Source organism: Hydractinia symbiolongicarpus, chromosome 9, assembly GCF_029227915.1.
Source record: "Hydractinia symbiolongicarpus strain clone_291-10 chromosome 9, HSymV2.1, whole genome shotgun sequence".
Taxonomy (NCBI): domain Eukaryota; kingdom Metazoa; phylum Cnidaria; class Hydrozoa; order Anthoathecata; family Hydractiniidae; genus Hydractinia; species Hydractinia symbiolongicarpus.
Window position 1 is genome coordinate 5,372,173 of NC_079883.1, and position 12,420 is coordinate 5,384,592.

At 32.9% G+C, this 12,420-nt stretch overlaps 1 protein-coding gene across 1 annotated transcript; it reads right to left on the reverse strand.

Annotated features, from left to right (window-relative positions):
* Positions 1-5,955: 5,955 nt before the first annotated feature.
* LOC130657500 (uncharacterized) lies at positions 5,956-9,740 on the reverse strand. The gene is made up of 2 exons (XM_057460492.1): positions 9,624-9,740; positions 5,956-9,518 (listed from the first exon to the last, which is right to left on the reverse strand). The coding sequence occupies exons 1-2, from the start codon at positions 9,679-9,681 to the stop codon at positions 6,382-6,384; spliced, it is 3,195 nt and encodes a 1,064-aa protein (XP_057316475.1). The 5' UTR covers positions 9,682-9,740; the 3' UTR covers positions 5,956-6,381.
* Positions 9,741-12,420: the final 2,680 nt, after the last annotated feature.

A 12,420-nucleotide genomic window follows, 5' to 3' on the forward strand; every position in this document is an offset into this window, starting at 1 on the left:
TCCAATAAGTGGCGAAGCTGTTGTTAAAACTGGACTGTACGAGAAGACCAAAGAAAAGAAAATTGAAGAATGGAAATTAAAAACTGAAGATACTATATTGGCATATGGAAATAAGTATCATCTTATGCTTTCATCCGATTGTGTAAAGTATGGTGTAGATTTTTAAATACAGCTTGTGTGTGGTATCAATCATGTGGTCCAGATGTTACTTATTGCAGCAGTTGTTGCAAAGAATTTCATAGCAGTATTCCATTTCATTGCATGAAAGAAATTACTGTGAGTTATTTCTATGATTTATTACACAGTGTTTACTCTCAGCCTTTTACATGCAAAACTAAAACTTTATTTTAGGGCTGAGAAAATAGGTTTATATTTTGGATGCAACTTTGTGGCTTTGTGTGTAACAAAAAATATCTATATACTGATTCTTTTCATTGCGTTATAGAATCATTTTGAAGTAAAAGAGTGCAAATACTTCCAATGTTGTGCAGCAAACATATACAAATGTGTTCGTCAAGATACACTCGCAATATGACAATTATTGGTGAACTAGTCGTTGCCCGTGGAAAAATCCACGGGTTCGCCCGTCCATTATATTTACCCGTCGCAACAAAGTGGATAGAAATATATCGCATTTGATATTCGTGTTTCCGTAACATGATTTTCTAACTCAGCGGGGGGTCCGCGCAGAGACAGACAGACGACGGCTATTATTATAGAAAGTGGTTAGTATATACATATATTTGCAACAATTTGTATGTATATACAATATTAAGCAACCGTAGCATATATATATGTTATTAAAATTAAAATATAAATTTTCTCATTTAGGGTATTTGCATGAATGTTGTGTGTATTTTTGTTCACGTGATGAAGAACTGAATTCTCTTGTGCAGCACAATGTGTGGCCAGCAACTCCTACAAAACCACTAACAGCTGTATCTACGATGGCCCCTATGGCTCACTTCTCTTCCAAATCAAAATCACTTCTCTTCTATATAACGAAACACTTCTCTTCTGTATTTTGACACTTCTCTTCAGTATTTTGGAAGCTGTTGAGATTGCATTAAGATCTCAGCACAATGACGAATATTTATTGTTGGTACATTCCCAGCTAATCAAAGAATCGAATCTTTTTGGTCACAACTTTCAAAAGACAGACCAAGTTGGTGGAGGTTATTTTTTAGAGAACTTGCAGACTTAGGATTTTTGCTGGTGATGCACTCATTGCTGAATGTGTACGCCACTGCTTTATGGATTTGATCAGAAAGAGCCTTAATGAATTTGCGATTCGTTGGAATCAACATCTGTTAGCACCAAGCAAAGGTGCTCCCCGTAGAAGGCCTGATACATTGTACTTTGTTCCAGAATTATATGGTTGCGAGTCTTTTAAAAAAACTTTAGATCTTAATGAGCTAGAAGAATTTAGCCAACTATCTGTACCAGATCACGATAATGAGCCTGAATTTATTGAATTTGCGGAAACAGTTCTTCCAATGGAGGGTTTCTCCAAACTTAAGCCAGATACAGCTCATGAAGCTATTGATTATTATATCGCCTTGATTTGTGCAGTCAAAAGATATATGTACACAACACCTGTAACAATGTAAAATGCTTGGATTTTAGAAATATGTATACCTTGTTTTTTGAGAACCACGAGTTCTTTTCCCAACAAACATCACAATGTTTATTGCTGCAAAAAAAATATCTTGGTTTTTGTAAACCACGAGTTCTGTTCCTAACAGACATCACAATCAATGTTTATTCCCGGATAAAGTAGGGTCAATTGTAAGCCGCAAAACGTTCTAGTTTCGCCGAATCGTGGTTATAAAAGTTCAAAGTTAGTGGAAACTAGATAAAAAAGCAATCTCGTATTACGCTTCTGGGACCGTACAAGAATATAGCTTGAAATTCCCGCGAAAAATCTAATTTTGTAGAAACGTTAATTTGCCCCCGTAAGAATTTATGCAAACTTTACTGGGTACAAAATTTCCTATGCGCAGAACCCGGGGTGTGCCATTTATTCATAAACAAGATCTGGATAAATTCATATATTAAGGACCAGATTCAGTCTGGGAAATTTTCGAGCTTATAGAAGAGAAGTGTTTCGCACTTGGAAGAGAAGTGTTTCGAACGGAAGAGAACTTTGGGTATCAAAGTAGAGAAGTTTTTATACAGAAGAGAAGTGTTTTTATACAGAAGAGAAGTGTTGTTATACAGAAGAGACGTGTTTTGACTAAGAAGAGAAGTGTTTTTATTGCGAAGAGAAGTGAGCCATAGGGGCCATCGTATGTATCTATGGAACTACTTTTCACCTTCATAGCTTTGCAATTAGAAGGGAAAATACCACTATTATCTTTCTGTGATGCACTTTCTTGGAAAAGTGGAATTCTTGATCACCGGTTGGTTACTCGTTTGTAATATTTTGTTTGTGCGAGTCAAATGTGAGTCAAAGGAACATATATAATAATTAGAGTTTGTGTAATTTTAATCATTTTTCTAGAGAAAATGTCTTTATCGCTACAGATGTAATTGACCAATTTAGACAATTTCGCTATGGCTTACTTAATTTGAAGACGGTAAATTTAAGTTATTCTGGATTTAGGAAATGTACAGCTTGCCCAAAGGTAGGAATAAGGTAGGAATATGTAGCAATTATCAACTTTACTATCAACTTTAATTGACCAATTTAGACAATTTCGCTATGGCTTACTTAATTTGAAGACGGTAAATCTAAGTTATTCTGGATTTAGGAAATGTACAGCTTGCCCAAAGGTAGGAATAAGGTAGGAATATGTAGCAATTATCAACTTTACTATCAACTTTAGTATCTCGTTAGAATGGTTTATATATCTAATTGTGAATAAATTTAGAAAAATGGAAGCTTGTTTTGATTATATGGATGCCAATTTTTGGGTTGGTCTTGAAAAAATCTTTTTCTAAATTAAAAAAGATGCCAATACGGTCAGTGCAGTTGTTTGTTGCAGATACTGAAGTTGTTAATTTTATGGAGAAATACGACGATTCATCAGGGAAAACAAAGAAATTGAGTAATATATTTAAAATATTTATACGAAAACACTTAACTTTAATCAACAAAAATGTTATTTATGTTTGTGACATTATGTGTATATATATATATATATATATATATATATACATATATATATATATATATATATATATATATATATATATATATATATATATATATATATATATATATATATATATATATATATATATATATATATATATATATATATATATATATATATATATATATATATATATATATATATATATATATATATATATATATATATATATATATATATATATATATATATATATATATATATATATATATATATATATATATATATATATATATATATATATATATATATATATATATATATATATATATATATATATATATATATATATATATATATATATATATATATATATATATATATATATATATATATATATATATATGTGATATATTTTTTAGGATTGCAGTAATTTTCAAGTTGGCAACAACATCCGTTCTAAGCGGAAGACAAATAAGCTCTGTGTTACTGGTGGTGTGTTTGGCATGTCTTGTCGACATGAATATCCAAAATTATTGCCATGGGGAAAGGTGGGTTAAGCATATACACATGCACTTATTTTTGGTTAAATTTGTAGATGTTCATGATTTTTATATGATGGGAAATTTTATTTTTTTCATATAAGGAAAAATGGTGACTGACATTTTTCATGCTGGGTTATGCCGTTATGCTGTTAGATAAGATTTTGTAGGAATCTAATGGAAAAGAATTAAATGTGCATATATTATACGATACAGCATGTGTTTTAAAGCGACACTTAGAGGTTAGTTAGTATCAAATATCAAGTGGATTTGAAAGCGGTCCTTTAACAGAAGAGTGATAAAACAATGTTTCATAATACAATTAACAACATTTTTACAGTTTGGCAAAAATTTTGTGAAGTTTCCCAGTAAAAATGCCAAAACCGCAAAACCGCAAAATTTCTTTCCTTGAAGAAATAAAACCATAGTTATACAGCGAAAAACCCAATCCCACCATGGTCACCAGATTAGTATCCAACCTCCTACCGACGCAGTCGTGGAAAATAGTGAGGTTGTCAATGAAAATATGACAGATCCTGCTCCCTAAAATGTTAAGAAAAGAAAAAAAGCAAGTCATAAAAATGAGTCACCTTGAAGACAATTGTCAAATGCGTAAGCTGACCGATAAAGTCCCGAACTTAAGAGGCCTCGAAATAACCCTTCAGGAAGTAGTGTCCCAAGCCAATGTTGATGAAGGCTTTGTCGATTACATCCTCAAGGATAGAGAAAGAGAAAGTGGAGATCAAAATATCACAGAATACCTGATAAAGTGGATTGGTTATGAGGTACCAACGTGGAGAGAAGAAAGTGGAGATCAAAATATCACAGAATACCTGATAAAGTGGATTGGTTATGAGGTACCAACGTGGGAGCCGGAGGAGAATGAAAATTCGGCTGATGTAAAAATATATTTTCAAACAAAAAGTAAAGCGTGTAATTTTATTTTAAAACAACAAATTTTTTGCGCCTTCGTTAGTTTCTTATATTGCTTTCTGCTCAAGTAGTGAATGACAAAAATGAAATTAATCGGCCCGCAGGATTGTAGTGGCCTAGGAGGCCGGGACACAGCCCTCTCAGAATATTTTTAGAAAGTTATCTCAAATCGAAATTACACTGCTAGCTACAAAATCACTTACATGTCGGCCAAGGTTACATTATTCTTACTTGGGATTATGTAAAATTGATAATGTTTTACTTATATATAAATAAACATTCCTTGTACACAAGAGTTACATATCAGTAGCTAACAACCCGGTTTGTCTCGGGTATTGTGAAGGTCGGTCGACATACTAAAAATAGGTATCCAAGAAATAGCTAAGTGTGGGACAAAATTTTGTTCCCCAACTTTTTTTTATGCAAAAAAACTAATTTTCTGAAGTTCGTTGAACATATAGAACGTTTTTCCTATCAAGGCTAGGTGAAATTCTATAGTGGCCATGTTGAATTTAACAAAAACTTTCTTTTAAAAAAACGTGTTCTGTCACAGACCATATTTTTTTTTAAAGTACTGATATATGATATATACATCGGTTTCACGTAAGCCTTAACTACCTCTTTTAACCAAATTTATTGCCAGGATAACTTCGTGTTTACAAGAATTTAACAGGACTGAGAGGGTATCTGTTTTCATTGAAAAAAGACATAAAATCTAAGCTTGTTGTGGTAGCTGATAAAAAAACTAAAGTTAAAAAATCACAAAACGGTTTAAAAAGATATATAGGAGAAACATTTAGAAACACTTCACAATTGTCAACTTTAAGCTTTTTTAAAATAATTAGTGACGTAAGTATGATGTTTTTACACTAAAATAGTGGTGATAAAAGATTTTGCAATTGTATCAAGTTTTCATTGTTATGTGACTGGTCCATCCTGAAAATCAATGGTTGTGATCGAATTACTAACCTAATTCTATAACCTATTAATATGTTCGAACTTTAACATTATAGAGGTTGAAGTTTGGTGGTTTTTCATTACTTGTAGTTAGCCTCACGACAATAGATAAATGTTGATATGACGTCACGTTTGTTGCCAAGTTGACTCACAGGTTAATAGTAAAAAATAGGACAAAAAATTATTTATATTATCATGCGGTTACGAGGTAATTTTAAGCATTTAAATCGTTGGTGAGACTTTTTTTATTCCAAAGTTTTGTTTCTCTGTTTAGTTTCTTTTTCAGGCTCGGAAATAAATAATGACGTCATTTAAATGTTTTATTTTTATTCCAATTGTCCTGTAACACCACGCAACAAATAAAACGCCTAAGATGCTTTAAGGATAATGTCATTTTGATCTCAAAAATGTTAAAACGACATGTCTCAAAAAACACATATTGATCACTAAATATATATTAATATTCAATTATGCTACGTTCTAAAATTACAAAACTGTCGGCTAGAAAATTAATATTACTTTTACTACGCACTTGCAGCGGAAGGAATCGACACTTTGTAATTTTCTATGAACTTTTGACTACAGAAATTGTCAAATTGATGACAGTCAGTGTAAAAACTTCAGATACTAGAAAATGCAAATTTTCATCGTAGTGCCAATTTTTTTGATCAGACCAAACACACTTGTAAGGATTCCTATTAAGAACCTAAACAGCAGTAAATCAATTTCTTTTCCAATGGTACTCCTTTTAATCTGTAAATATAGTGAAAAACATTGTTTTTTGTCAAATAACGTGTTGTTGTGGATCATTTTAAGACAACTTGTTTTTGCTCGGGAGGCAACCTTTAACATCATACAATGCAATTTTTTATCATGGAACCAATTTTTTTGATCAGCCGAAACACAATTGCAGCTATTATTATTACAAATGGTGTTGTCAATATTATATGTTCTGTCCAGATAAAAACAACAGCAATTGTGTTAATACCTGGTACGCTGGATTGATCGTTCATATACACAAATGCAAAGAATGAATTTTCAATATTGATGAATATTAAACAGGAAAGCGAGGCTGTCTCAAGATGATTTAAGATTTTTGAACGGTATGGTAAAACATACAAGTGATGTAACAGATAGCTCAACAATACAAGCAAAGTGGAAATTGTTCTTGATATAGGGTTGATAATGAATGCACATAAGCCTGTTATTATTATTCGTCGACCAATCAAAACGGCTTCCCAATTCAGTTGAGACTTTTGATTGGACTTGTATGGACCAATAAAAATCTCAACTATCTTGTCGATACCATCCCTATTGTCAGCGATGTCTAATCTCTTGTTCACACATGAACATCTCAAGTAGTAATACAACGATATTGGTGGAATGGTAAATGATAAATAAAATTGTCTTAAATTTATTTGATTTCTTCGTAGCATATTAACAGACACATGCACAGAAATTGGGAAAGGAATTATCCATAACAAGGTGAACGTTAGAATGGAATATTGCCACCAAGTATAGCATTTAGTATCTCCCTGAATGTATAAGTGATTTTCACTGTTAACTGAAACACAATTTAACATTTTAAAGCAAAAAATATTTACTGCAGTATATCCAAGCAGGGTTATTTGAATGGAACAATTACGAATGTTTTCCATGATTTTATTCGTGCTTGCTTCAGCAGGTAAAAATGTTAATTCTCTTTTCCTTTTAAGAATTTGGATTGTCTTTATACCAGTAGCAAATATGAGAATTATTAGAAAGAGGATAAAGATGTTACCGAGTTTTATCAATGCTTTTGATAGTGCATCGAGATCTTCTGTTGGACATAGTTTTGATATGTTGAAGTGAATTAGTTCAAAGTTAAACAATTTTGATATTGAATTTGTTATTTTTGTTATATATCCGTGATTATTCTTTTCAACCGCAGGAACTTCCAACAAAACTTGAATTTGATAAAAGAAGAATATGACTGATTTAAACCCTGAGATAGAAAAGTCTGTTTTATTCTCACCATCTGTGCTTCCACCTTTGTTTGTTGGAATATCTTCATCATCTCTCTGACATTCAATTTCTTCCGTATTATCATCAGAACTTTCTCTGAAAAGTCTGTATTGATATAAATGATTATCAAACTGCGATTTTTTTCTCTTGCATTTTAATTTGCGCAGGACGTTATAAAAATACGTAAGTATAGTTTTAAAATACATTAAAAACATCACATATAGTATGCCATACGCTAGATATAAAATCCAAAACAGCCATATATTGCATCTGTTTTTGTTAATGCAATTATTATTAAAAAAATTCAATCTATAACCTTTTTGGCAAGTCCCACAAAGTATACCCACTCTGTTTTTACTACAAGTATTATATGAAGTGCATTTTGTTGTCTTTTGAGAGCAGCAATATGAAGCCAGACATGGTATAAATTTAATTTCATCATTTTCCCCAACATATCCCCAAAAACGTTCTTTACTTTTTATTCCATTTTTACATTTCCCACCAGGAGGACACGAAAAGCACTTAAAACTTGTTTTTTGCACAACAATATCCTTTTTTCCTTGATTTAACAATGTATTGCTACTTTTAATACTATACATTCCTCTAGGGCATCTATGACATCGGATTGAAGATAACCGGGGATCATGTTGAGATGACAAACTTGTTGTCACGTCAAAGTTACGTGGACAAGATAAGGATAAGTTGCTAATCTCTTGCATTCCAACGGCGCATGTGCCATCACAAACCAACGCATCTAACACTGTAACATCCATGGCGTTGACAATGGATGCTGATACGTTTGTTAAAAATAAATTCACGTTGCTATGGATAATTATTCCGGTTGCTAACGGACGTAACATCATACCTGTGATTTGAACGGAGTAAAGATATAAAGTCAAGGCTGAGTCACCCAATGATCGTTGAGCATATACGTTGCCTCCAGATCTATGAGCTGAATTATAAAGGAATACCGAGGATACGATAACAGCCTTATTTCCATCGTAGAGATATAAAGCACCACCAGTTTTTGCAGTGTTATTTGAGAATATTGAGTGGCATATAAAAAGATTGCTGTTTTCAACATGCATGGCTCCACCATTAGTACCCTTGTTGTTCGTAAAAGAAACATTGTTAACTGTAATGGTTGATGTGTGAAATGCTCGTACTGCTGACCTCCGAAAACCTGAGAACTTGCTGTTTCGTATTGCAATTCTTGAACATTCATTCGAAATAACTCCGTACCACGATGTTTGGTTTAAATTATAGTCCGTAGAAAAAGTCGAATCGTGAATTTCAATTGAAGAGTTAGATGTAGTTTCACATTCAATTGCAACACCAAAAGGGCATTTCAATGTACTCTTTGATACTCTAAGCTGAAGTATTTCTGTTGCATATATGTTTATTGCTGCCTCTGCAATATCCTCCTCGTTATATTGTATTGAACTAGAATCTATCGTAACTACCAAGTTTTTAACAAATCGCGCACGCATAAATTTTGCATGCTTTATCACGCTTTTAGAAAGGTGTACTGTAACAGATGCAGTGTAGTCTCTACTAAAAGGAGCGATGATAGGAAGCTTTGCATTTTCAAAACTACAGTTTACAATAGTGGTCGTAAAAGACGAAGAATATTCTAAAAGTGCAACTTCTATAAAATCAATGTTCTCGATTCTTAAGTAGATATGCGTGTTTTTGTCCATGTAAAATAAGTACGCTTGTGCATTTTTCTTTTGGTCTGCGAACTTGATGATAGGACGAAATTTATTATCTTTATAAGTTGTCACTGAAAGGTTTTTATCCACCATTATCGAGTTGTTTATATAATATACATATGCTTCGACAGAACCTCCGTCCAGCCGTACAGTAATCTTTGAATTATCAAGCTTCTTAACAGCAAATTCAAAAGTATGACAGGGGTTTGTTCGAGTACCACAGGATGCACTATCTTTACCATTACGCTCGGAGACGAAAACGTCAGATATGACTAAACAATACAATTAATAACAATTAACAAATGCAAATACGAACCACAAAAAACGTGTATTGCCTTGATGACTGCAGGCTGAAAAATCTGTGTTTTTATACTTACCTAACCTTCCATAAAACATTGTAAGCAGGGCCACGTGTAAAAACGTTTGGCTTATCATCACGCTGGCCTTATTAAACACAAATAAATTCAACTTATAAAGTGTTCGGGATATAGAACGTGTTTATTGACCACAAAACAAAAACAAAAACCGAAACCTCGTGTGCTCATCTACTTTCCATGATGTATTTTTGTCGTGGTTTACTTAAAAACAACAAAACTGACAATTAATCTAAACAAAAGAACTCTTGGCGTGTAGTAAAGATATCGATAGTATATCATTTTCACACACAAATAGGGGAACGTTATTGTTTCATTTTCATTGCATGTTCTCACATGTTTTAACATTCAAGTTAAATGTGCAAAAGTAAGAGATTATTTTTACTTCCTTTTTTAGTTTAAAGTACATAAAAAATCATTAAAGGAAAACTAAATTTCGAAAGTCTCCGACGTGGATGTCTCGTCAGTCACAAACAAATAGAAAAATGACGGTGGCGAGCTATGACTTGTAGGTACGGTTCACAAATGACATTGATTAGGTGAAAGTGTCTTAATATTTGATTTCTGATAATTTTATCATAAGTGACGTCAAAATAATTAAAAAGCATGGTCAGTCAGAAGAAAACTTTCTTTTCCAGAATAGGACAAAGTTGATAACTTAAACAAAGTACAGAAGAAGTAGTTACCTACATCCAGGTCCGAAAATGTTAATTACCTTAATTAACTGTATTTATCAGCTCGTTTCTGATTGGTTAATTTTTATGAATTTCGATCCTCTGCAATTATATAAATACATGCGCAACATCATTTTACTTTGCCCGATGATGGGAGAAGGATCTCCCGAAACGTCGCCTACTAAACTATCATTGTTTTGAACATAAACGATGAAGATCCGTCTTGGAGATGGAGACCCGTCACGTCACATTAATTTTAATTGGGTTTTTATAGTTTTTTCGCGCACTTTTCACATTGCTTCTAATCTCCGTACGAATAGGACAAGCGTGTGGTAAAAGTGAGAATCGAAAATATCGTAGTTCTTGATTGAAATCTTAACGTAAAGAGTTTCTTCAAGCAGCAAAAAGGAAGCAAGCGCAGTAAACGACGCAATACTACGAAACGTCATCATCATACTGTACTAGACCGACCGATGTACCGTATTTTATTCTACCGCCCCGTGTGTTCGTATAGTTGCATCTGCTTTCTTGTGTACCGTCCGCGCACAAAACAATTATGTTCAAGAAATGATAAACTTTCCACAGTAATATGAATACTGAACAGACAAACCGAAATAATATCTTCAATAATTAAACGAAGTTCTAAGTTTCGATTATTTTGAAGGCAATAGTGTGGACGGAGAATATGAGAATATTTTTATTTACAAATTTTCCGTGCCTCACGCACACCAAAATAATGTACAAAAGTTTTTTCTTAAAATTACATTTACAAGAATAACAACAATACATTACAACAATAATAGCTCTAGACCCTCCAATCTATCTTAGGAGGAATTTAAGACATTTTCTAACCCTCTTTGTCGAAAAGACCTTGTTAATAAAAACACCTATTTGCATCCCATGCCCCCTACTTACGGTTGACTAAGGCCATTAAATAGGTTTCGTGCCGAATCAATTTACGTATCGAAGAGCTTCTGGGCCAGGCCGCCTTTAAAACTGATACGTGTCGTGTTGGATAGCTCCTTCTTTTGTTATTCTGTACATTTTCTCTTATAACGTTGGAAAAATTTTGTACTTTGCTGGGGTATTGCTTTTTTTGGACGGGGGTAAATTTTTTTGAATTTTGAAAACCGTTGACATTAATGTAAGAAAGATGTTGTATTGGGTATAAAAGTATTTATTTCATGTATGTTGGTTACTAAGTGGTAACCAAGGTGTTGCTAAGGTGATATATGGTTACTAGGGACTAAAAGCAGACCAGGTTTGAAGGAAATATCGATCCAGAAAATTGACGTCATTTCGGATCCCAATGACGTCATTATATTGTTTTCTTTACTTCGATTATCTTTAAATGTCCTGTTCTACATATATGCCATGTTTAATGACACGAGCATCAATATTTCTGGTAGTACGGGTCTTTTTATATTTATTGTTAAAATAAAACTTTTTTTGCCGAAATGACGTCATTTTTTATCCCAATGACGTCATTAAAATTACTTTTTTCATGTGAAACACATATTTTGGTATTCATTCCATAAATATACCAAGAATCAAGGCCATATCATTAGTAACACGCGAGAAATTAAAACGTACTGAAAAATTGGGAAAATGACCATTTTTCACATATGTGACGTCATTTCTAATCCCTATGACGTCATCGAAATATTTTTTTACCTGGATTGAGTTTGTACTAACACATTCTCCAATTGAGCCAAGTTTCATCACGTAAGCACAAGTAGTGCAGGATTTATGGCCCCTTTGTGCCCCCCCCCCCCAGGGTTACAAGGGCCAAAAAGCTCAGATATAATAGGGTTAAGGATTCTTTTTCGCTTTCTGAATTTTGCAACATTTCTTTAACTTATATATGGCTAGTCTGTTGAAAAGTTGTTTACAAACCTTTTTCTTAAAGATTATTACTGACGATAGTAATCATAATAATGGGTAACCCAAGAAGGAATTTCGAAATCTTTTGGACTTGGCTGCCAATAAATCTTTACTTATTTTTAATGAAGTTTATTACAAACAAATAATTGTTGTAGAAATAGGCAGTCCTCTCGGGTCTACATTAGCTAATGTGTTTATGTGCTTCTTGGAAAATAAGTGGTTTAATAATTGTCCTACGGACT